The following is a 23,728-nucleotide window of genomic DNA, read 5'->3' on the forward strand; positions in this document are numbered from 1 at the left end:
ATAAACATGGAGCCGGGCATAACAAACTAATTTCGGCCGAGCATTACAATATAACTTTAGCCGAGCATTACAATATAACTGCATCCGAGCATAACATAAAACCCCCGAAGAAGCATACCAAAGAATACGGTGGCATACCAAAAAATAATGTATGGGGCATACCAAAAGAAAAGCTTAGTCAGAAATGACACAAAACCAATCACCACGTGATTTCATGGGCAAACCGAAAGTGAAATCCGGTCTGTAATCAAGATAGAACGCAGAACGATTTGAACCCTCTGAAGTTGAATAGACCCCTGTCTGAAAGGGAGCGCAAATAGTACTCTCAGGGAAGTACAGGTTGCAGCTACGTTGATTTAATTATCTGAAAATTGCTCGTACCAACTGATAATTAAGCTCTGGCCCATTATGCCATCTTAATGAATTTGAAAACGATGGAGCTATTGTGCGTACACACAAATGGTTTCACAGGTTTTGTAGATGTCCAATAAAACGCAAGAATAGTCTAAGTTGGATTGATCTATCATGAAATGAGAGTGAGAGTAGCAAGTCTGAATTTCGTCATATTGCATTCAGTACCCACCACTGAATTGACCCAATACCACAGTATTATGTCTCCTCTAGTGAATGTACTCAAGCTGTTGAACCAAATATTAAAATTGGTAATCAGGTGAAGTGCTATAGTTTCGAGTAAACCAAAAGTATAATCTAGTCACAAGAGGTAATATTCTGCAGAATTTCGTTATACCATTTGAATATAATGTTCAGTCTTCTACTATCTCCTTTTTAAAATCACAAGACAAACTGCCCATGAATTCTACATATTCAAGGAATTCACGTTGCTATTAAGTAACAGTACAGGTACTTTATTAATTACTCCATATGTAACACGAAATACAGGCAATGGTATACTATCTGTATTGACACTTGATTGTTACCGCTTGTTTAATAATAACATTTTATATCTAGATGAATAGTTTCCTACTTTAGACGTGGATAATTTACCAGATTTAATGGACAAATTATTTGTGCAATTTCTCAAAACCATATGTCACTTTCATCAAGAACATATCTCCACTTAGGGTAAGCATTGACTAATCAAATTTGCCAACTTTTCTAAATATTCTTTGTCAACTTCATCGAACCCGTTCAAGTCCAAACAGTCCAAATCAATAACCCCCTTTGTTTTACCATCTTTAACTATAGGTACCACAATTTCACTCTTTGTTTCGCCATCACAGGCAATATGACCGGGAAATTCTTCAACGTTTGGAACTAACTGAGTTTCTTGAGTACTAGCAGCTGTTCCACAAACACCTTTACCAAATTTGATAATTTGACAGGCGACTTTACCCTGGAATGGTCCCAAAATTAGTTCATCATCTGGTTTATTTGTTAAGTAAAATCCTGTCCAATTGACATCAATATTTAATGATTTATATCCATACCACAACAATGATGCACAGTTTGACAAATTAGCGACCCAGCTTGGTGTTTTCAACGCTTCATAAGAATCAAGAATATGTTGTAATGTCTCTTGTTTTGATAGTTCACCAGATTCAAGGTTTGAATAGTCTGCATGTACCATTTTCTCTTAAAATAGATAGATGGATAGATTGATTGCTGTTGTTGTTGTTGTGGGAATAAAAACAAAACAAAACAAACTGTGGAGATGAAAAATTTTAAAGATCTTGATAATTTTATTCTCGCCCCTTTAAATTGCGACATCGTGCAGAAATCGAGCGACGCGATGCCGCTGGGAGTGAGTTTTGGCACTGGTAGTGCAATCACCAATCGTAATATCTTAATGAATGGAATACAATGATATAATACGTCCTAATTCTCAAAATTATTACCTAGGTAATCAATAAAATTGAACCTGAGATTATTGTTGCATTCAATAATTATATCTGAGAATCCTCCGTTGCTATTTGGATGAGAATAGCATTCATAATGAAACCACCTATTCGGTTTTGCTGAGAACATAGGGTGAATAACATGAATAGGAAAATAAAATGGACATTATGATACTAAAGTAGTACCATTGATGCAACCATTGACAATATAAACTGTTTGTTAAGAAATTCTTCTTAAGGAATACGTTCAAACCGTTCTATTTCTTGCTCTTTCTATGTGTGGTTGTCGGTTGAATGACATGATTTGATGATCCAAGTATACCAAACAGCTTACGATATATGATATTCCCTCTACTAATCAATTTATTTAAATCCTACATTAAAATCTTGGTCAATAGTATCACCAAATGACATAAAATTTAGACATGTTTAACATCACATTTTTCATTCCATATTTACTCTGGATACAAGGGAAACAAGTTTTACAAAGAAATAACCAATCCTAAAGTTATTAACTATTAAAGCATCCTAAGCAAACATCATGAGTAGTGATGGTCCATAGAGAAACACTCATCTCAGTGCTTAAAATCTCGGAGCTAACTGTTCCATCAAGATTTTGTACAGTGTTTACTCCATTTATGAGGTTGAGTGTTATTATCACTCAAAATTGCCAACTTTCATTTACTCTAGTGTAACTAGTTGCAATATTTATTTGATTTACAAGAGCTGGTATTCTAATAATGTAAAAAACAAATCACGTGACAAAGATCATTCCTATTTTGAGGAGAAAAAGATCATGTCAAAAAATTTTTTTTTTCTCCTTATCTTTTGGGATTTTTTTTTTTGTATATATAATTATTATTACACTATTATTCATTTTCTCTCGGTGAATTCTTATCATTTACCACCGAAATACCCGTATAGCAAACACACACGTACCAATGGATAGCCCCTTTCAACAATTTTTGGATTCGAGGGGAATACAACGAGTCAGACGAAAACACAGACTACTGTCTAGCTCAATTCGAAGTAGGGCCACCAGTGAAGGAAATATCCGAATCAATACAATCGTAAGTAATATAAGAAACGAAAATGAAGTTCAATTATCAGGTTCAGATAATGAAGAAGTGATTGAAGATGAACCTTTGGGTATTATTCAGATTAGTAATGATGTTGAAGAAAGCTTTGATGATTTTTATAACACGAGACGAGAAAGTTTTGGAGGTCGGAATGTGGTAATTACCAGTGATGAAGAACTAGATAAGTCATTTGAGTATGTATCTGGGATGTCGAATTCTTCTGTGTCATCAGAATCATCTTCTGCAGATTTCACTATTAATGAATCAGACAAGTTTGAGTTCAAAGTTAAATCAACTGAATTTAATGATGAAGAGTATTGTACAATTGATAATTCGGATTTTTCACGGATTCTTTATAAATCACCATCAGAGAAATTTTCAAATTCTTTAAAATTGAAACATTTTGGTATTAAGAAAATATTTGCTGATGATTTTAGAAAGTTCAAGAACAATTTATCTACAGTTATTTCGGATGGGGTTAATGATTTTTTAGTGTTGGCATTAAATTCAGAATTAGTATTCTTGACTTTTGATAAAATGACACATCTTCCATCTACACAATTGTTGAGACTTGACACTAGTCCGCCATTTACTTCTAGTACTGATCGGTTGATTTCAACATGGCCGTATTTTCCACACACGATAAATTTCATCAAATCGGGGATGTTCAATGGTGAACAAACATTGGCGGCTTGTACCGATGATGGAACATTACTAATGTGGTATAGTAAAACAATAATGGCATTGATTAGTGAGTTTGAAAAGCAGCATAAGCATGATAATGATCATGATAGTGCTATTGCAAGTGCATCTGCCACCAACACATCTGCCACTGTTATTAAACCTGATTTTCAAATTAAAATGGAGGCATCTTTATGGGGATTAGATTTTAAAACTTATAATGGTCATAATATCATTGTTGCATCAGATAATTCTCAAAGTGTTGTTCTATTGTACTATCATTCTGTTGACGAAAGATTTTATCATGTCAAATCGCATCAAATTCTCCACAATATACCAGAAGTTTCTATAGTTTCATGTAAGGAATGTGATGGAGAACATGTCGTTGAAGTTTCATGCGTGTCAATATCGGGGGAAATAATTATATTTGAGTTTAAATTTTCCTTTAACGAAGGACCGCTTAATAAAGAGGATTTTGAATATTTCAAGAAGGAATTGTATTATTACGTTGATAGCACAATGGAGCGATTGGAAAATCGAAATGGTATTGAACCAAATGAGTTATCAATTCTTAAACTGAAAAAGTTTGGTCGACTTAATTTTGAGGAGCCATTAGGTATTTCAAGAATTGTCTTGAATGAGGATTGCTGGACAATCAAGCCATTGGATTCGAGATGGTTTCTCCCAGTTGGATCAATTAAAGATGTGTTTGGTGACTGCAAAATAGACGAAACGAATGAATTGAAGAGAATAGAAAAAGAATCCAGAATTTTAGGTAAGCCTAGTGGTATTTTTCAATATTTTCAAAGCAAGACTGTTAGTTTTGAACAAGCAAGTGAAGAGAGTTATCGAAATGCAAAATTAACCAACGTTGATGATGAATATAGGAGAGTACACAAGGAGTTTATTAATGGGTCAACTAATGAGTTATTATTGGTTTCAACGGCCAGAAAGCTTGCTTTGTTTAGATTTCCATCTTTATTTTGTAACTGCTCAACTCCTAAAGTATTTGATTTGCCTATACCATTCAATGATGAAAGTAAGTTTACCAACAGAATGTCTATTACTCATCTTATACCAGAATTGCTGTGCTTTATTGCGGTGACTCAACAAGGATTAGTGACAGTTATGAGACTATGTTCTTATAAAGGAATCTACGGCATGAGACAAGAGTATATATTTCCAAATGCAATGAGCTTATCTTTAGGTTATCATGGATATAGAACCATCATTGGGTTGAGTGTGAGGAAAAGAACAGTTGATATTCCTTGTTATCACTTGTATATAAGTTATAATGATGGTTTGGTCATTGGGTATCAACTTTCTCTATAAATGAAAAACCTATAAGAACAGGTTTAGCTTAGTACTTTAGTATACAATGTATGTAGTACAATCATCATCATCATCATCATTTATGATATTGGACACAAACGCCAAAACCAATCTTCGTTTTGTTCTATTATTTATACAAAGAAAGAAAAGGTGGTTTTTTTTCGCGTTTTGAGCCACACACGTCCACAAAGGAAAAAGGAAAACAACGGGAAGCAAATTTCTCTCATGAAAATCAAAACAACCAAAATGGCAACCCCCCCAAACCCACAGGACAAAAAAAAAAAAAAAAAAACGTGACGGTATTATCTCCCACCACACACATTCGGTCTCTCTGACTCACGTTTTGCAAACACGTTTACAACCAAGGTTGTTTGAAGAAAGTCCACGGAGTGATATTATTCAAGAGAAATATGTATTTGGCAAATCTTGGTGGGAGATCCAGAAAGCTAGGACTTGTACCAAAAGATAATATCAAAATAGATCGATATGGATTAGAAGATGTGGATGATTTCTTTAATGATGAATCGACTACAAGTCAAGAACAACAAAAGCAAAAACAATCAGGACAGAAATTATCACAGTTGAAAACACGTGTTGAACCTATTAAAGAGCAACCATTTGATAATATTGCTAGAAAGATTAATTTTAATGATGAAGATGAAGATGAAACATTTAATTTAACTTCAACTATTTCAAATAAGAAATCACCAGCTATTAATAAACAATCTCCATTGAGATCTCCATTGGCTGAACAAGATTTTGATTATAATCAATTTGACGATGATATTCCTGATGAAAATGAGAGGACAAACAACTATAGTGTATATGATGATGAACAACAACAACAAGAAGAAGAAGACGTGAATGTTCCTGATTTTAATATGAATGATACTCCAGAAGATTCATTACAAGAAGAAGAAGAGGAAGAAAAGATGACAAAGAAGAAAAATATCAGATCAGAAACTAAATCAAAACTGAAAAAAGGATCATCTTCATTTACTAAGAAAATGGCATTGGGTAAAACTAAAAGACTACCGTCATCATTTACAGATGATATTACAAGTAGTAGTATTACTGAATATAATGAATCACCAACAGAACTTGAGGATGATAACATAGACGATGAAAAAGATGAATCATTTCAAGAATATAGTTCGGAAGTGCCGGGAATGGCAAAAAGTAGAAATCGAGTTATAAATGAATCAAATTTACCTTCACCACCACCGGATAACAACACGACTGGATTAAGAAGATCTAAAAGAACACGAATAAAACCATTGGCATTCTGGAGAAATGAAAGAATAATTTATACTCAAGATTTCAATAGTGATGAAGATTTTGATACTATATTAGCAAGAGATATTCATAATATTCCATTACAACTGATTAAAGAAGTTGTACATATACCTGACAATAATGTTGCTACAAATATTCAAACAACAACAACAACAACAAAGAAACGTACTACCAAGAGTAAAAAGAAGCAAATAAAGAGACCACAAACACCAACTAGCGATATGGATGATCAAGAACTATCTGATGAAGAAGAAATTTTATCTGGAACTGAATGGATGAAAGATGAAGATTGTTTACAATTGACAGTAAAAGATAATGGAGTATTGAAGAAACGAAAAATTGCATACAATCAAGGTGGAGGTAATTTTAAACAACAATCAGAAGATAATTATAAAGTTGCAACTTTATTTGATGAAGATCGAGATTTTTGTGCTGGTGGGATGTTGGAATTACCAATTGATGGGTTTAAACCACCTGTTACCGTTACTGGAAGCACATATATGTTTAATGTTATTAGTGGGATGGTAAAAGTTACATTAAACCAAGATGAATTTATTGTCAAGAAAGGATGTAAATTACAAATACCTGAAGGTAATGAATATTCATTGAGAAATGTTGGTAAATCACAGGCATATTTGTTTTTTGTTCAAATTTCTAAACCTGAAGAAGTTGAAGATACTTGGTAAGTAGTGATCGATATGTAATATATATATATATATATATTTATGCGTGTATTATTATTATTTTTTATTAATATTAATATTATTAATGATAGTAGTTATTAATATTTATGTACTTCACCATCATGATAATAACCAAGTACTGGGACTTTGAATTCACTAGCAGCAACACCAAATTGTTTTAATAACATAGCTTGTCTAACATCTAAAACTTCACCTTCATTACAAACAACATAAGGTTCATCAAGAACGATTTTACCAGCTTTAATTTTAGTTGGAACTCTTAATTTATTTCTTAAAGTTTCTTCTAAAGAATGAGACATTGGAACATCTTCTTCTATTGGGATTTGACCACCTCTTGAATAAACAATACCTTGAGGTATGATGAAATCTATTGGAGCCTTTGATTTAGCTCTTGAATAATCTTGTTTAGAATAAGCTTTAAAATAAGCATCAACAGTTTCAGGATCTTCATTAGTAAATAATAAACCAGGTAAACCTTCTAATATTTTAGTTAATTGATTTAAATTATCTTTATATTCTTCTTCAATTGATTCACCTAAAGCTTTTTGTAATACTTTTCTTTTACCCAAAATTAATTTTGATTCATTCCAATCATTTCTAATATCTTGTAATACAGGAGTTCTAATATCATCAAATTGTAAAACCCAAACGTATTTATAAGTATCTAAAGCAGATCTAACATCATCAAATAAACGAGTTTTATTTTCTTTACCTTTTTTATCGGTTTGAGCTAAAGTAACAAGCTTGGAACGTTTTGATCTAGGCATTATATATAGTATGTGATTGAATTAATGGAAATAATAATAATAATGTTCAATGATAAATATATCTTGATACAAATAAAAGAAAAAATCCAAATCAATTTTGAGATGAGATTATGGTTTTTTTTTTTCCATTATTTTCTCTTTTTTTTTTTTCTCCCTTTTCGCACGCATTTTTTTTTTCTGTTAATAGTTGCGATTGGTTTGCGATGAGTATGGGGGAGTTGATCATACTAAGAAAGGATAGATTCAATAAATGATACGTCCCTCTATGTAAACATGGCTGGGTGTTGACTATAAGTGGAATTGAATGTAATTACAAGAATAAAGAGGTTAGTGGAGATGTAAGTTGAAACATGTATGCATCGTCAGGTTGGATTCAACTAGGACTAGCTGTTGGAATAATGCTTGTCTTGTTCCATTTTGTATTGATATATCTTAATTGATAGTGGGATGTCTATTTGATCTAAGTATACTGATCCTAGACGATATTGGTAGGAATAAATCGATTGAAAGGATTATCCAACTAATGATGCAACAAATAAGTTTATACTAATGATCTGGTACGTTATTTATCTGAAGCTCATTTGACGAGATGAGCAGTATTTTCTACGTGAATTGTGGGGGAGTGAAACATAGAATGGTTAGAGATACGACATGAGAAAACTAAATAAGTTTAAATGAGAGGTTACCAGAAGAGGAAGAAATAATATGGGTTAATTGTAAGTAGAGGGATTGACATAATTTGGTACCGGTATAGACGAGGTTAAAGACAACTACGAACTCTAAACTAAACCAAGAACATCTGACATGATGTTGAAATGGAAAAACATGAAACGGAGAAAGAAATTAATTAGATTCAGTTTTTCCTTGTATAGCACAAAGAATATATTCTAGTGCAAACTGGTGAGATTATAATCGTACAATAATCGAGACTAATGTAAGATGTATGCGTGACAGTAAATGATAAGACTGTAGATGAAATTTCCAGCTTTTGCTTGCTGTTAAAAGAGTTATATTTTTTTCTTTTAATCACAGTAGGAATATACAAATGAATACGTGTTCTCCTATCCATCAAAGATTGTTGGGTTTACATTAGAAATCAGACCAAATGTTGAAGAAATGAGTTTAAAGATGAAAACGAATAAAAGTGTATAAATGACATGACATGACACGACACATATGAATTGGTACAATAAATAAGATATACATTTAAAGTTGCAATCAAATGATGGCTTTTAGAAGTGCATCCCATTATCTATTTCATGGAGATTGTTGTTAATCAATCTGAATTCTGAGATGTTACTGATATGGGATGAGATGGGATGCATACCTGCATATAAGTCAGTTGCCGATAATCCAAAAGAAATTTTTGGAACGGGGCGTTTAACGGTGACTATGAATTAGTAAGCCGAATGAGTAGCAAAATAAAAAAAAAAACAAAAGTCACGCGACACATTTGTTGATTCTTCTTCTTCTGTAATGTACTGTTCTGTTCAGTACAAATGTACGATCTATTTGTATATGTAGATTTATTGTGACAACTTATCTTATTTTATTCATTTCGTGTACTTGGTTGTACACAGGTACGTTTCCTGTAAGTGAAAGAAACAAAGAATAAAATAAATAATAAACGAACAAACGAATGGATGAACAAACGAATGGACGAACAAACGAACGGACAAACATCTATTGTTCAGTTGTCTTTGCTTGTTATCAGTAATTTAGTTTTAGTGTTAGTTTTAGATTTAGATTTAGACTTGATTTGGATTTGGATTTGGATTTGGATTTAGATTGGTTGACTTCAACTTCAAGTGCAATTGTTCACCTTCTCTTCCTCTTCCAAAAAGAATAGAAGGTGACACATATACACGCCTGTACAGATTTTCATATGTCAAGTACGAACACCACACACACAATGTACAGATAATCAATAACAAGAACAACAACAGAAGTCAAAATACACGACAATACAACTCAACAAATTATGAAACAACATGTATTATTATCTTTATGTTTAATTTTAATTTTAATATGATGTATCAACTATACATCAATGATGAAATATATATATATATATATATATACATTTAGTCTTTATTATGTATGGATGGATATGTGTGTGTGTGTTTTATATGTCATTATATGAATGAGTTTTCCAGCTGGTTACGTGCAGATCTATCATTTCGGGTTTTTCTATTTTAGTATAGTATTAAAATTAGCTATCGTGTGACTTGTAAGAATTAAACTTTAAAATTACACAATTGCACACGACCTATTTCCTAATAACAATAATATTATTTTTTTTCTTGATTATGAAATTAACACAAACATGGTTTAATAACAATTTAACCCATGGTACATAAACAATTGAATAAAAAGAAGGGAGATAAAATAAATCCCACATGGTGAACACACGACCCAGTTTTTTTTTATTTTTGTTTGACATTAAGGACAGCAACAGCAGCAGCAGCAGCAACAACTAAGATGCAAGGAGACGACAGGGAGGACTAATTGAGTGAAAAAAAAATGAAGATAATGATAGTAATTGTAACACCGAGAAGAATAAGAAGAAACTTTTAAAGATATGAATCTCAACAGGAATAATGTAATGGTGATATCTCCTCTCCTCTTCTCTTCTCTCCTCTCCCCCCCAAATGTATCCCCACCACAACCAAAATACAAACTCACCGACAATGTTACACTGCGTTTAACAAAAAAAGAAAAAAGAAAGAAAGAAAAAAAAAAAAAGAAATTTTTTATTTGCCCGGTATGCATGTTACACAAAATGAAGAATAATTTAGAGAAATTTATATATAGAAATAAATTTGTGCATCACCACCAATCACCACTACAAACACCACCACTTCTACCACTCCCAGTACTTCCACCACTAACACTAACACTAACACTTACACTTACACTAACACGAACTAACACGAACTAATTAACTGACTAACGAACTGATTGTTGTTTTGTGGACCAACTGTGCATCGGCTTTCTTCTGCTCCTCATCCTACTCCTGCTCCTCATCCTACTCCTGTTATTGTTACTCGGTTATCTGATTGTAGTATATATAAACCAACAGATCTGCACTATAAAAATTTTTTTAATAATTTAATTGAACACTTGTTTGATTTAGCATTTCACATTTCACATTTCACGTGTTGATATACTGTACTTATTTATTTATTTATTTATTTATTCATTCGTTCGTTCGTTCATCCAGTGATTGATAATGTCATTACTTAATATGGTGCCTTCTTCAAAGAGGTCATATAAGTTAATCAAATTTATCATCATCATCATTGCTTTCTTCAACATTGTTTATTTCACTTTACTCAGCACAAATACCAAGAATATCAATACCTCATCAATAAACAAGTTCCTATTTGATTCAAAAGAATCTTCATCATCATCATCATCATCATCATCATCATCACAATCCAAACAACAACAGTCGCCATCATTATCATCAACCACTACAACATCAACAGCAGCAAATATTGTCATTGAATCACAAATCATTATACCCGATTATTTTAATAATGAAAAATCAACTGAAGAAATCCAGTTCAATAAACAATTGAATTCAAAATTTGAACAAATTAGATCTGAACCAAATAAATATTTCATGGTTAATTCAAAATTAACTCAACCTAAAACTTCAATTGAAATTAAAAAATTCATGAAAAAATTTGAAGATTCAACTAGTTGGATTAATAAAAATGAATTATTCTACGATCCAAGATTCACTTTATCAATTTATTTAAATGAATTGAAATTAAAATATAAAGAATTGAGTCAATCCAATAAAAATAATAAAAATGTATTTGTTGGTAATAAAATTAATTCAAATGAAGTTCCAGCCATTAGTTTACCTTTTAATTGGGTCGATTGGATGGATTTAACCGTTTTAAATAATCAACTTTCAAAACCAATTGATCAAAGAATTAATTGTCAAGATATTTCAAAAGATTCTCATAGAAATCCCGATGTTTCTTATTTTTGTAAAAATAATGAAGATGTTTTAAATGAAAAATGGGAAGAATTGTTTAATGCTGGTTTTAAATCAAAATCTCAATTCCCTGGTTTTATCATTCATGAACATGAACAATACGATCATTATTGTTCAAATGATTATAGAGTATTACAAGCTAAAAGTTATGCCATGACCCATTTATTAAATCCTTTAAAAGTTATCATTTTAAGTGATGATGAAACTACTGGTGGTACTTATGAATTTAATGTCGATTCAAATAAAAGATTAGCTAGTAGTAAAATGGTTGATAGATTTGTTGAATCTCAAGGTTATTCCACATCATCATCATCATCAAAAACTTCTGATATTCCTGAAATTATGGAATTGGATCATGTCTCAATTTGGAAAGATTTGAATGATCAAGTCATCCCACAATATTTGTCTTCAAAAGATTTTGGTTATAATAACTCATTAGCTATGAGACAAAGATCAATTATTGCTTTAAGTGAAGATAAATTCAAATATCCTGGTACTATTCAATCTCAAATTGATGATTTACAAAAAATTGATAAAAATTCTTTAAATCCTCATCAAAAAATGTATCTTGAAGGTCTTAAAGAATGTTCTAAATATGATGATTCCAATGAAATTAGATATTTTAAAATGGCTACTATTAATCCAAGTGATCCTCATAATAAAGAAAGAGAATGGGGATGGCATTATGATTGGAGATATTTCAATGGGGCTTTAAATTATGAAAAACCTGGTTGGAATCAACAAGAAATGACCCATAGAACTAATATTATTTTAGATAGATTATTAAGAAATTGGCAAAGATTTTCTATTGAAAAAGGTATTATTACATGGATTATGCATGGTCCTTTATTAAGTTGGTATTGGAATGGTTTAATGTTTCCATATGATAATGATATTGATATTCAAATGCCAATTGATGAATTAATTAATTTAGCTCAAAATTATAATCAAACTTTAGTTGTTGAAAATCCAAGTGAAGGTTATGGAAAATATTTAATTGAAGTTAATAGTTATATGCATAATCGTGGAGTTTCTGCTAAAGAAAATCATATTGATGCAAGATTTATTGATGTTGATTCTGGTATTTATATCGATATTACTGCTTTAAGTAATTCTAATGTCAAACCTCCAAAAGAATATGAAGATAAAAAAGAATTGGTTGATTTAGGTCAAGATAAATTAATTTTCAATGATAGAAGAAAACATTTCTATAATTTAGATCAAATTGGTCCTTTGAAATTTTCCATGTTAACCGGTATTCCAGTATTAGTACCTCATGAAATTACAAATAGATTAAAATTTGAATATTCAAAAGGTTTATCATCATTTGAATTTAGTGGTTGGTTATTCATCAAAAAATTGAACTTATGGGTTCATAAATCAAATTTAGAACCTTTAATAACTAAACCAGAAGGTGCTGAAAAATTAACTAATGAATTCATATTAGAACAATTTGAATCTTATGATAAATTATTGGAATTATTAGATTCAAATCAAGAAATCCTTCAAGAATATTATTTAACAAAATCTTTAACTAATTTCCATAATTTCCAAAAATCGGTATTATTTGATGATGATGGTTTAGATAAACCTTTAGATTTAGAAAAATATAATACTTATAAAAAAGAATTCAAATTAACTCGTCCTTTAAGAAAAGCTTTATTTGATTATGAAAAAATAGAAAGAGTTAAACATCATACTGATTAATAGATATCTAATTATTAAATAGAAAATAATAAAAATTAAAATTAATATATAAACACATAATACAATTAAAATACTAAAAACTACATAATGATACATAAATCTCTTATTAACAAACAAACAAACAAAAAAAAAAACTACAATGATTATAGAAATCTACCTCTTAATCCATGGGCATGATCATGTGCTTGTACACTTGGATCAACATTTGCATCAATTGGTTCATTACCATTATTTGTACCTTGTAAAGCTGCTGCTGCTGCTACTGCTGCTGCTGCCGCCGCAGCTACATTTGATGATTCATGAGATCCAACTCCTGTACTAGCTTCAATTGCTGCAATAACTGCTGCATCAGGTTGATCAAGTGGTGGACCTTCATCTTCATCTTCTTCTTCATCATCATCTACTCGATGTGTTGTTCCTTGAGTTTGTTGTTGTTGTTGATAATGTTCATGTGAAGTTAAGTCTCCATAACCTGCTCCAGCATGAATTTGTAATTGTTCATGATGATGATGATGATGATGAGGATGATGAACTTCATCATCTTGAGTTCGAGAAATCTTATTTTTTGGAGTTTCAACCAATGTTCTTGAAATTTTTTGTCTTCTTTTTTTATTCATTGGATCAGGTGGATGATTATGTTGAGGATTAATCATTCTTAATACCCACATAATTTGTGTTTCTGAACCAGATGGATCATTAATATCAACTTCATCTGTTTTACTTCCTTTTCTTTTAGTATCCTTTTCATTAGAATATAAATTTGCAACTAATCTATATCCACATTTATTTCTTTTAGTATATGCTACTCTTTGTCTCTTTTCTGGATCTTTAACTGTAGTTCTAAATGATCCTGATCTTTCACATTGAAAATAAATTGCTTTAGGTTTTGATGAATTAATAACAATTTTACTTCTTTCACTAACTGTTAATTCTTTTCTAACAAATTGAACTAAATCACTTTTACTATTAAATGTTTTAATAATTTCATTTTCAATATATCTTGAATGAAGATTTTCACTATTGTTAAAGTCATCACCTTCTCTTATTTGTTGTTGTTGTTGCTGTTGTTGTTGATGACGTTGTTGTTGTTGTTGTTGCTGCTGCTGTTGTACTAATTGCTGTTGCTGATGTACTTGCTGCTGTTGAAGTTGTTGTTGAGCCAAATGACGGTTTATCAGTTGACGTTGAAACTGTTGAAATTGTTGTTGTTGCTGCTGTTGCTGTTGTTGTTGTTGTTGAGCTTGTTGTTGCGCTTGTTGTTGAGCTTGTTGCGCTTGTTGTTGAAGTTGTTGCTCTCTTTGTTGTACTTGAGCTGGAACATGACCTTGTCTGTATTGCTGCAATTGTTCTTGTTGATGTTGTAATTCTTGTTGTTGCAATTGTTGCTGTCTTCTTTGTAATTCTGCTCGATGTTGTAATTCAGCAGCAGCGGCAGCAGCAGCAGCACTTGCTGAATAACCCACACTATCATGTTGCTGAAGAGCTGCACTTCCATATTGATTATTGGATTCATTATTTGTTGTTCCAGATAAATAATTGGCCACTTGAGGGTCATAAACGTCATGTGGATCTTGTTTTGATTGTTTTTCAAGTTTAATATTTGTTGACGAGGTGGGAAGTGACAATTCACGTTTATTAGAAGATGTTGACGACATGATAATGAATTCTTACTCTCTATCTTTTTGAACTATCAGTATTGGGCCTTTTTTTGTAAATTTTGAATTTTTTTGTTTTGTAAACAATAATCCTGCAAATAGTAATTATTTTCACTCAAATTGTGTTGGATGAAGGATTGATGATTAATATGAAGGAACTAGCCAATTCAACAATTTATAACGGCGAAGGAGAACGAAAGAAAAAAAATTTTTTACAGTCGTGTACTTTTGGTAATTACCACGTGACATGTTATCACCGAGACACGACTCGGTGTTTAATTTTTGAATTTGAATTTGGAGAGCAGGAAAAGCAACAGAACAAAACCCATTACATAGTCGACAACAGCAACAGCAGCAGCAGGTTATACCAGGACAAACCAAAATGACAACCAACATATTGTTATACGATACAATTAAATCATTACAAGTTAAAACAAATGATGCTGAATTACATTGGTATATTACATCCATAATCATACCAGATTTATCTCAATTAATTGAAACACTACAAATTTGTAAGAATTTATTACTTTATAATTCCCCACAAGCACCCAATCCAAAAGAATGCATTGAAAAGGGACCACTGTTGAAATTGCCTATTTCTTTAAATAATAAGTCAGATTCACTTAATGGGATAGTCATTAGAGATGGTCCATATGTAACTGATTTAAATCTAACAATTAAAAATGCATTCTTCAATAAATATGTTCATAAGTTACAATTGAAAACTCCTATTATATTAGAACAAATAGTCAATTGTTTGAATTCAATTAATGATTCAATAAATTTATTACAAGATTTGCAATCAATTGATAAAGAATTTAAAGATGGTGTACATGATCATAATAAATTAATTGAAAATTTTGAAATATTATTACATCATATTCATGATGCTAAAATTAATTTACAAATACCTACTGATCCAAATTTGGTTTTCCCACTTAAAGTTACAAACACTAAAGATTTTGAACCGGAATTATCTGATCATATAACGGTGGATTTTTATACTTGTGATAATCAAATAAGTCTTGATATTAAATGTCTTCATAAAGTTACAGAAAAACCATGGTCTGAAATTGATAGTACTGGTAAATCATTTGTTGATAAATTAAGAGATGACATGAAATTACCATCGAATACTCCTTCAATACATACTATACAAACAACATCCATAAGAAGTTCACCAGCTCCGCCTTCCATTCAACTGACATCGCAAGATCAACAACAACAACAACAACAAATCCACCCGTTAACAGTTTCAGAAATTGAAAAGAAAGTACAAGAAAAGACATCTAATAATACAGGATTCTTATCTAATATAGTAAATCATTTGCTGCTACGTGATAAACCAAAAGTCATGGATTATATTAGTCGAGCTATAACTTATGATGGATCAGTAGTCATGGTTAATAAGAAATTTGAAGTTTCCACCGATGATCCAATACTTATTAGTATCAGTACAAAATTGAATCATATTGAAAAGAAAATCAACAAATTCAATACCAATATAAATAGCCTTGTATAAATAAAAATAAGATTGAATAGACGCGTGTGTTGAAGAATTCGCGTTTCATTTCTCCGGTGGAGGTGCTGCTTACATAATCGCCCAGGTAAACTACAAAAATAAAAAAAAACCAGGGGAGACAATTTTTAAAAATTCAAAAAAAGAGAAGAAAATTACAATCAGGGCACTATCGTGTGGAACTCTCTTAATCTTGATTTTTATAATTATAAACCATTGAACAATTGGAATTACATATATACATATACTCATACACACACAGCGACATATAAGTTAACTACCAAGAGATCACCAACACCAACTTGTCTTCTTCCTTACTCACTTAATTACTTACTTGACTGAAAGGTTTGCTCATTATGTTGAAGGATTGCATTGGCTGCCAACAAAGACGATTAGAAGATGAGCCGGTTGAAGATAGAATTCGAATCCTATGTCCAGCTTGTCGTATTACAAGATATTGGAATCTTTATAAACATAAAGGTCTTAAACAAACTAGAATGTTATCCAAGAAATTCAATATAATCACTAAACTTTATTGTTTAAAACAAGTTGATTCCTCACATACTGATTTCAAATTTATTAAAAGTATATTATTAGAAGATAAACAATTATCACGATTTGGTGGACAATTATCCCTGGCAAATTATCTTGGAGAAATAGATAGAATCACTAAAGATCCTCCTACAGAGGTTTTATCATTTAATGAAACAGTACGGGAAAATAAAATGCTGACGACTACTACTACTACTACTACCACTCATAATAATAATAATAATAATTACAAAGCCCCAAAGAAAAAATCTTCCAATCAAAATAAAGTACATAAAACTTCAAATCAATGCAGTTATTGCAAACGATATAGACTACTGGATGAACCTGTTGAATGTTTACAATATAGACAATGTCCTCGTTGTATAATGAAACGACGAATACGAACAAACGTATCGGTACCACTTGCCGAACCAGTTAAATTATATGCATTGAAACAATTTAAAGAATTACTTCCACAAGATGAAGATATTATTCAAAGAGTATATCAACAAGATTCATTTTTAAGACAATTTAAAAATAAGAAATTTAATTTTGATTCAGAAATTGCAAAATATAGAAATGGACTACGACTGAATGTACTGGATAATGAAGAAGATGAGCATGAAAATATATCACAATTTGGACAAAGAAAAATTACTACAGAAGACCTTAATTTCAACCATAGTCCACAGTTTAGAGTTCATATATCAGATATAGTATTGGTTACTCCAGATGAATGTGATGATAGACCAGAATCCACACCAAGGGTTGATAACACCACCAGCACAACGAAATGCGTTCATACTCCACTCAAGATTGAACCTACTTATGAGACAACTAATAATAAAATTGAAAAAGAATGCTCTCGATGTCATGGTATAATTCGAGACGAACCGGAAATCTTGAAAGGTTATAAACGATGTGCAAAATGTACATTTAATGCACGGCTCAAAGTTGGCACAGGAAGAGATGTATCTAAAGTCATTAAAATATGTGCATTAAAACAAGTTCTTGAAGCTAAACATTATCATACTCAATCACTTAAACTGAAATTTTTGAACGACCCTTTTTTGTCACAATTTAAAAAAAGAACATTTAATTACAAGAAAGAATTGGCAAAAGTCACTGGTAAATAATAGTAATATTAAATTACAACTTTGAAATGACGATTTATGTAACGATTAATAATAATAATAATAATAATAATAATAATAATAATAATAATAAAAAAAAAAAAATGCAACTCACAATCTGTAGTCAAACAACAACACCTAAGTTAATCACTTCCTCTTCCTCCATGGGTTTATTATTGTCTACCGAGTAAAAGTCTCTGAACAAGTCCAAACGCTGATTCTTCTTCAACTTTCTCTTCATCATCTCCTCCACCAACATATGCCCATTCATATTCATAACCATCTTCTTCATCAGGAAAATCCTCATCATCATCTTCATCATCATCACCTTCTGAATCTCCATACATTTCATCCATAAAATATCTTAATGCATAAATTCCTATTCTTTCTTCAACACTCATACTTGATTGAAGTTTAGATATTTCATTTGAATATTTTAGTAGGTCTTGAAAATTTTCTGCATTATCCATCTTATGTTTAAGTCCTACTAATTGAAGAAACTTATCTCCTAGTACATCTGGATCAATATTTATATTACCTCGTAGTTCACAAGCAGGATTACTACATTTATGTGGACATGACATTCTAAATTATCTAAGCAAAAGATCTTGTTTGCTATTGACTTGTTTGGATTCTTGTAATTATACTTTATCTATCACCTCGAGAAATCTCGTGAAACGGTTTTCTCTTGTTTTTTTTTTTGTTTTTTTCTTAATTGCTTTTTCCGTACGTATGTAGACGTGGCTCCCATTTTGCATGAGACACGACAGTACAGTCGTTGCAGTTTTATCTTGCACTAGTGTGAGTATAATTTTCAGATCAATGTGTCAAAATTATTCGCACTATTAGCAAAGAAAAGTTCATAGTAAGGCGGTAAATATTTTTGATACTAGCGCGCAAAAAGTGTTTATACTAAAAATGTATGGTTTAGATAGAATTAATAGTAACAAACATACTACAATAACAAGTACGATTGGATTCTATATGTGATTAATCCTGTACAGCATTAGTAATAGTATTATGCTGTTATATCACCAATTGAATCAGTTTTCCTCTTCTTATCTAGTGATTTGCAGAAATGGGGTCTCAATGGTGAAAATCTCAAGGGAGGTTCCTTGGAAATTTATCTCTCGACGAAAACGGGTCGATAATTTTTTAATTTTAGTCGATAATTACCGCAAAAAAATTGCAAAATTCAAAAAATATTGAAATAAATTATAAAAATGCTATAATGATACAAATGTACAAGTTTAACACTATTAATAGTTTTAGGGATACGTAAACTCTACTAGAAGAATATATTCACCTTTGATGACCGTCACAATAGATTTAAGTGACAATAAATTGATGATATCATACTAGTACAACTGAAAATATACCTTCAGTTGAATCTTGTATGGGGAAAAGAGTTTCAAGTCATTTTTGGTATTTTTTCGTGCGTGAACCGATTTGCAAATTACGGAAATAAACCAATTGAATTGCTGATCAACCCCTTTGGAAATACCAGATATACTAAAAGTTAGAAAATGAATATAATAATAGTATATATGTGTCAATATGTATATGAATATTCTAATGAATACATTTTTAGCGGTCTGGATATTGTAATTACTGAGTTATTTAGGAAAACCATAATTCCCGATAAAAAAAGATACTTTGACTTTTCAAAAGTAAGAATTGACCATTAACTACACCAATTGTTAGCCAATTCGTCCAGGGTTGAGTGTGGTAGTATTAAACAGTGATATAAATAACATCATGTTGTCAAAATGACGATAATCGAGCTAGAATTGATAGATCTAGAGAAACATATGCAACTTCGTGAAATATCTTTGGATATAAAAATAAGCAAATTAATTTTTTGTCGTCGCATTTTTGGAAATTGCCATAAAATTAATGAAGTTTCTTATTTTCCACGTTTTGGCAACTTTTGGGCAACCTTATGATGATGCCACTTTTCAGCAACATAATGAGGTTTTCAACAAACTAAAAGAACATCGGTGTTTCTCACTTTAGGTTATTTCAAAAAGACTCCCTCAACTTTATTAATTCACCTGTTTTTCCAAAATCTTGCAACAACATCAATTGACCGGTAACAGCTTTCATCATATTTTTGTTATTTGAAAACATGAAAAGTGGCAAAAACAACAATATCAATAAATAATATATTGGAATACTATGAACACTCGAATAAGCTATCATTACATATAAAATATCGACAAATATACATCAGCGGCAATTCATGAAACTATCCAGGAGCTACTCATTCAATATAAAAATCCAGTATATACTTCATTCCCCAAAGAGGTGAACTGCAAATAGATTTGGAAGAAAAAAATTATCATTTGTATAAACTATCAGTAGTCAATGGTATGAATTAAATTAGCATTACAAATAGTTACCGATTAAAATTGGTTATTTGTTATGCTCAACCTAATATCGACGTACAAATTCTGCGGATTCTCAATTCTAGGTCCAGAGTTCCCACGAAAGAATCTGAAGAAAAAAAAAAAGAATTCAAATATCAGAAAGAATAAAATATATAATCTATAATTTGGCTTCAGTTCCATTGATACCACTATTAGTACTTGTCAAAGCCATATATTATGTTATCTATTTATTATATATTCGAGTTGAGTACATATTACCTATAATAAATTATATTTCCTACTAATACAACTGAAAACATTCCATTTATTACATTTTGTATGGGGAAAAGAGATTCAAATCATTTTTGAAGATTTCTTCGTGTGTGAACCGATTTGAATTTCACGGGAATAAGTCAATCGAGTCCCTGATGAACCCCTTTGGGAATACTAGATACCCTAAAAATAAGAAATATAAACTAATAATCATATGAATGGAATACTATTTACATTAATATTCAAATGACTGTAATTTGAACGGTCTGGATGGTGCAATTATTGACTTATTTAATAAAATGATAATTTCCGATAAAAAAAAGATACTTTCAAATTCCAAGAGTAAGATTGATAGATAACTACACCAATATTTATCCAATTGATTCAGAATGAACTTATATAGCATAATTTATCACTGGGAATCACATGTCATTTTCAAAATTGCAAAAATCGTACTAGAAGAGAAAAATGTTGCAAATCGTGGAACATTTGCATGTCGCACTGTGACGACCATAGAAAACAGAGATGTAAATGCTACTTTTTTCTGAAGCATCCAAATATTCCACAAATTTGGAACATTCAAATCTATGCTGAATTGGTTGGAATATTTGGACATTTTAATACAGAGCACAACCATTGGAATATAGAAATACGCACTAATTACGACATTGAAAATCAGTGAATTAGTGCACAGAATATTTGAATATACAGATATACATGACACAAACATTGGAAAATACAAATATACACCAAATCAGAAACTTAAAATATATGATCTATTCAACGGAATATTTGAATATATAAGTTGCAACCATCAAACCCATAAATGTAATCATCCATCTTCTGTCTCTTTTTACTCAGAATCTTGACAAATAGGCTATCTTGATCGATTTCCATTACAATGAAATAGACTATTATGATTCATTCACATTGTATTCAGATGGAATAGAAAATCTATATTTTAAAAGGAACTATCCAAGAGTGTCTAAAATCTTCCATTTTTTTCTGTATATCAAAGATCGATTCTCACTACATTACAAATTTACCACAATTTTGTATGGGGAAAGGAGATTCACGTCAATTTTTAAGATTTTTTCGTGTCTGGGCCAAAATTAAAACCACGGGAATAAACCAATCGAGTTGCTGATGAACCCCTTTGGAAACACTAGATACCCTATAAATTAGAAATATAAAATAAGAATGGTATGAAAAGAATATTATTTATATTAATATTCTAATGAACACAGTTTCAGCGGCCTGGATATCATAATTTTTGAGTTATTTGGGAAAATTATAATTCCCGAAGAAAAAAAGATACTTTGATTTTTGAAGAGTAAGTTTTGACCATTAACTCCATCAATTGTTAGCAAATTCGTTCAAGACCGAGTGTGACAGTATTAAACACTGAAATAAATAACATCATGTTGTTCAAGCGATGAAAATCAAGCTTAAATCAATAGATTTAGCAATACATAGATAACTTCATGAAATTACTTTGGTTTTAAATATAAGCAAATTAATTTTTTGTCGTCGCATTTTTGGAAATTTCCTTAAAATTACCGAGGTTTCTAATTTTCCACGTTTTGGCAACCTTTGGGCAACCTTATGACGTTGCCACTTTTCAAAAACCTAATGAGGTTTTCAGCAATATAAAAAGAATACTGAGATTTCTCACTTTTGGTTATTTCTAAAAGTTTTTCGCAACTTTATTAATTCACCTTTTTTCCAAAATCTTGCAACAACATCAAGTGACTGGTAACAGCTTTCATCATATTTTTGTTATTTGAAAAAAGTGGAGACCACGACAATATTGATAAACAATATAGTGGAATACTATGAATGCTATTATAGACTATCATTATATATAAAATATCGACAAATATACATCAGCGGCAATTAATAAAACTATACTGTATCGGTATAAAACTCCCACTATACTTCATTTTCCAAAGAAGGTGAATTGTAAGTAGATTTGATAGAATATTGTTGTGTACAACTTAAATAACCTCGATGGTATAAAATAAACCAGCATTAAAAACATTTGCAGAATAAAATTGGCTATTAGTTCTGCTGAAAATCTATTCAAATGCCTATTCTCGACGCACAAATTCTGCGGATTCTCAATTCTAGGTCCATGGTTTGCACGAAAGAATCTGATGTATGAAAAAAGAAAAATTCAAATATGACAACCAATGAAAGATATAATACTTAAATCGGGTTCTGATCCATTGCTACCAGGTTTAATACTTACCTGGACTTTCTATTATGTTATTCTTTTAATATATCATCAAGTTAAATGCATAAAACCCACAATGGATTATGTTTCCAACCAATACAACTGAAAACACATAATCAGTTGAATTTTGTATGGGGAAAAGAGACTCAAGTGATTTTGGAGATTTTTTCGTGCGTGAACCATTTTTAAAATTACGGAAATAAACCACTTGGGTTCCTGATGAACCCCTTTAGCAATACTAGATGTTCTAAAACCCGTAAATTGAATATAAAGATAGTATAGACATGATCATATCTACATTAATATTTCAATGGATACAATTTGAGCGGTCTGACTAACGTAATTACTGACTTATTTTGAAAAATTATAATTCCCGATAAAAAAAAGATACTTTGAAATTCCAAGAGTAAGATTTACATCTAACTTCTCCAACATTTATCTAATTGATTCAGAATTAATTGAGATAACATAATTTATCGCTACAAATCATATGCCGTTTTCAAAATTGCAAAAATCCCGCTAGAAGAGACAAATGTTGGAAATCGTGGAACATTTGAATGTCGCACTGTGACGGA

The 23,728-nt window shown here is 30.9% G+C and overlaps 10 protein-coding genes across 10 annotated transcripts; 6 read left to right on the forward strand and 4 right to left on the reverse strand. All coding sequences in view use genetic code 12, as the record gives it.

The window, feature by feature from the left end:
- Positions 1–1,078: 1,078 nt before the first annotated feature.
- Positions 1,079–1,588, reverse strand: CTRG_05761 (L-methionine (R)-S-oxide reductase; the record flags this gene model as incomplete). The annotated part of the gene is made up of 1 exon (XM_002551417.1): positions 1,079–1,588. The coding sequence occupies one exon, from the start codon at positions 1,586–1,588 to the stop codon at positions 1,079–1,081; it is 510 nt and encodes a 169-aa protein (XP_002551463.1).
- A 1,209-nt stretch (positions 1,589–2,797) lies between these two features.
- CTRG_05762 (uncharacterized protein) lies at positions 2,798–4,948 on the forward strand (the record flags this gene model as incomplete). Its single annotated transcript, XM_002551418.1, has 1 exon — positions 2,798–4,948. The coding sequence occupies one exon, from the start codon at positions 2,798–2,800 to the stop codon at positions 4,946–4,948; it is 2,151 nt and encodes a 716-aa protein (XP_002551464.1).
- A 410-nt stretch (positions 4,949–5,358) lies between these two features.
- Positions 5,359–6,930, forward strand: MIF2 (Mif2p; the record flags this gene model as incomplete). Its single annotated transcript, XM_002551419.1, has 1 exon — positions 5,359–6,930. The coding sequence occupies one exon, from the start codon at positions 5,359–5,361 to the stop codon at positions 6,928–6,930; it is 1,572 nt and encodes a 523-aa protein (XP_002551465.1).
- Positions 6,931–7,025: 95 nt separating this feature from the next.
- MRT4 (Mrt4p) lies at positions 7,026–7,715 on the reverse strand (the record flags this gene model as incomplete). Its single annotated transcript, XM_002551420.1, has 1 exon — positions 7,026–7,715. One exon carries the CDS (start codon positions 7,713–7,715, stop codon positions 7,026–7,028), a length of 690 nt encoding a protein of 229 aa, XP_002551466.1.
- Positions 7,716–10,296: 2,581 nt separating this feature from the next.
- CTRG_05765 (uncharacterized protein) lies at positions 10,297–10,656 on the forward strand (the record flags this gene model as incomplete). Its single annotated transcript, XM_002551421.1, has 1 exon — positions 10,297–10,656. The coding sequence occupies one exon, from the start codon at positions 10,297–10,299 to the stop codon at positions 10,654–10,656; it is 360 nt and encodes a 119-aa protein (XP_002551467.1).
- A 291-nt stretch (positions 10,657–10,947) lies between these two features.
- Positions 10,948–13,434, forward strand: MNN4-4 (Mnn4-4p; the record flags this gene model as incomplete). The annotated part of the gene is made up of 1 exon (XM_002551422.1): positions 10,948–13,434. One exon carries the CDS (start codon positions 10,948–10,950, stop codon positions 13,432–13,434), a length of 2,487 nt encoding a protein of 828 aa, XP_002551468.1.
- Positions 13,435–13,577: 143 nt separating this feature from the next.
- RBF1 (Rbf1p) lies at positions 13,578–15,089 on the reverse strand (the record flags this gene model as incomplete). Its single annotated transcript, XM_002551423.1, has 1 exon — positions 13,578–15,089. One exon carries the CDS (start codon positions 15,087–15,089, stop codon positions 13,578–13,580), a length of 1,512 nt encoding a protein of 503 aa, XP_002551469.1.
- Positions 15,090–15,471: 382 nt separating this feature from the next.
- On the forward strand, positions 15,472–16,614 carry RAV2 (Rav2p; the record flags this gene model as incomplete). The annotated part of the gene is made up of 1 exon (XM_002551424.1): positions 15,472–16,614. One exon carries the CDS (start codon positions 15,472–15,474, stop codon positions 16,612–16,614), a length of 1,143 nt encoding a protein of 380 aa, XP_002551470.1.
- A 353-nt stretch (positions 16,615–16,967) lies between these two features.
- On the forward strand, positions 16,968–18,278 carry CTRG_05769 (uncharacterized protein; the record flags this gene model as incomplete). Its single annotated transcript, XM_002551425.1, has 1 exon — positions 16,968–18,278. One exon carries the CDS (start codon positions 16,968–16,970, stop codon positions 18,276–18,278), a length of 1,311 nt encoding a protein of 436 aa, XP_002551471.1.
- Positions 18,279–18,448: 170 nt separating this feature from the next.
- On the reverse strand, positions 18,449–18,859 carry CTRG_05770 (uncharacterized protein; the record flags this gene model as incomplete). Its single annotated transcript, XM_002551426.1, has 1 exon — positions 18,449–18,859. One exon carries the CDS (start codon positions 18,857–18,859, stop codon positions 18,449–18,451), a length of 411 nt encoding a protein of 136 aa, XP_002551472.1.
- Between the last annotated feature and the right edge of the window lie 4,869 nt (positions 18,860–23,728).

Source organism: Candida tropicalis (assembly GCF_000006335.3).
Source record: "Candida tropicalis MYA-3404 genomic scaffold supercont3.9, whole genome shotgun sequence".
NCBI classification, from domain to species: Eukaryota; Fungi; Ascomycota; class Pichiomycetes; order Serinales; family Debaryomycetaceae; genus Candida; species Candida tropicalis.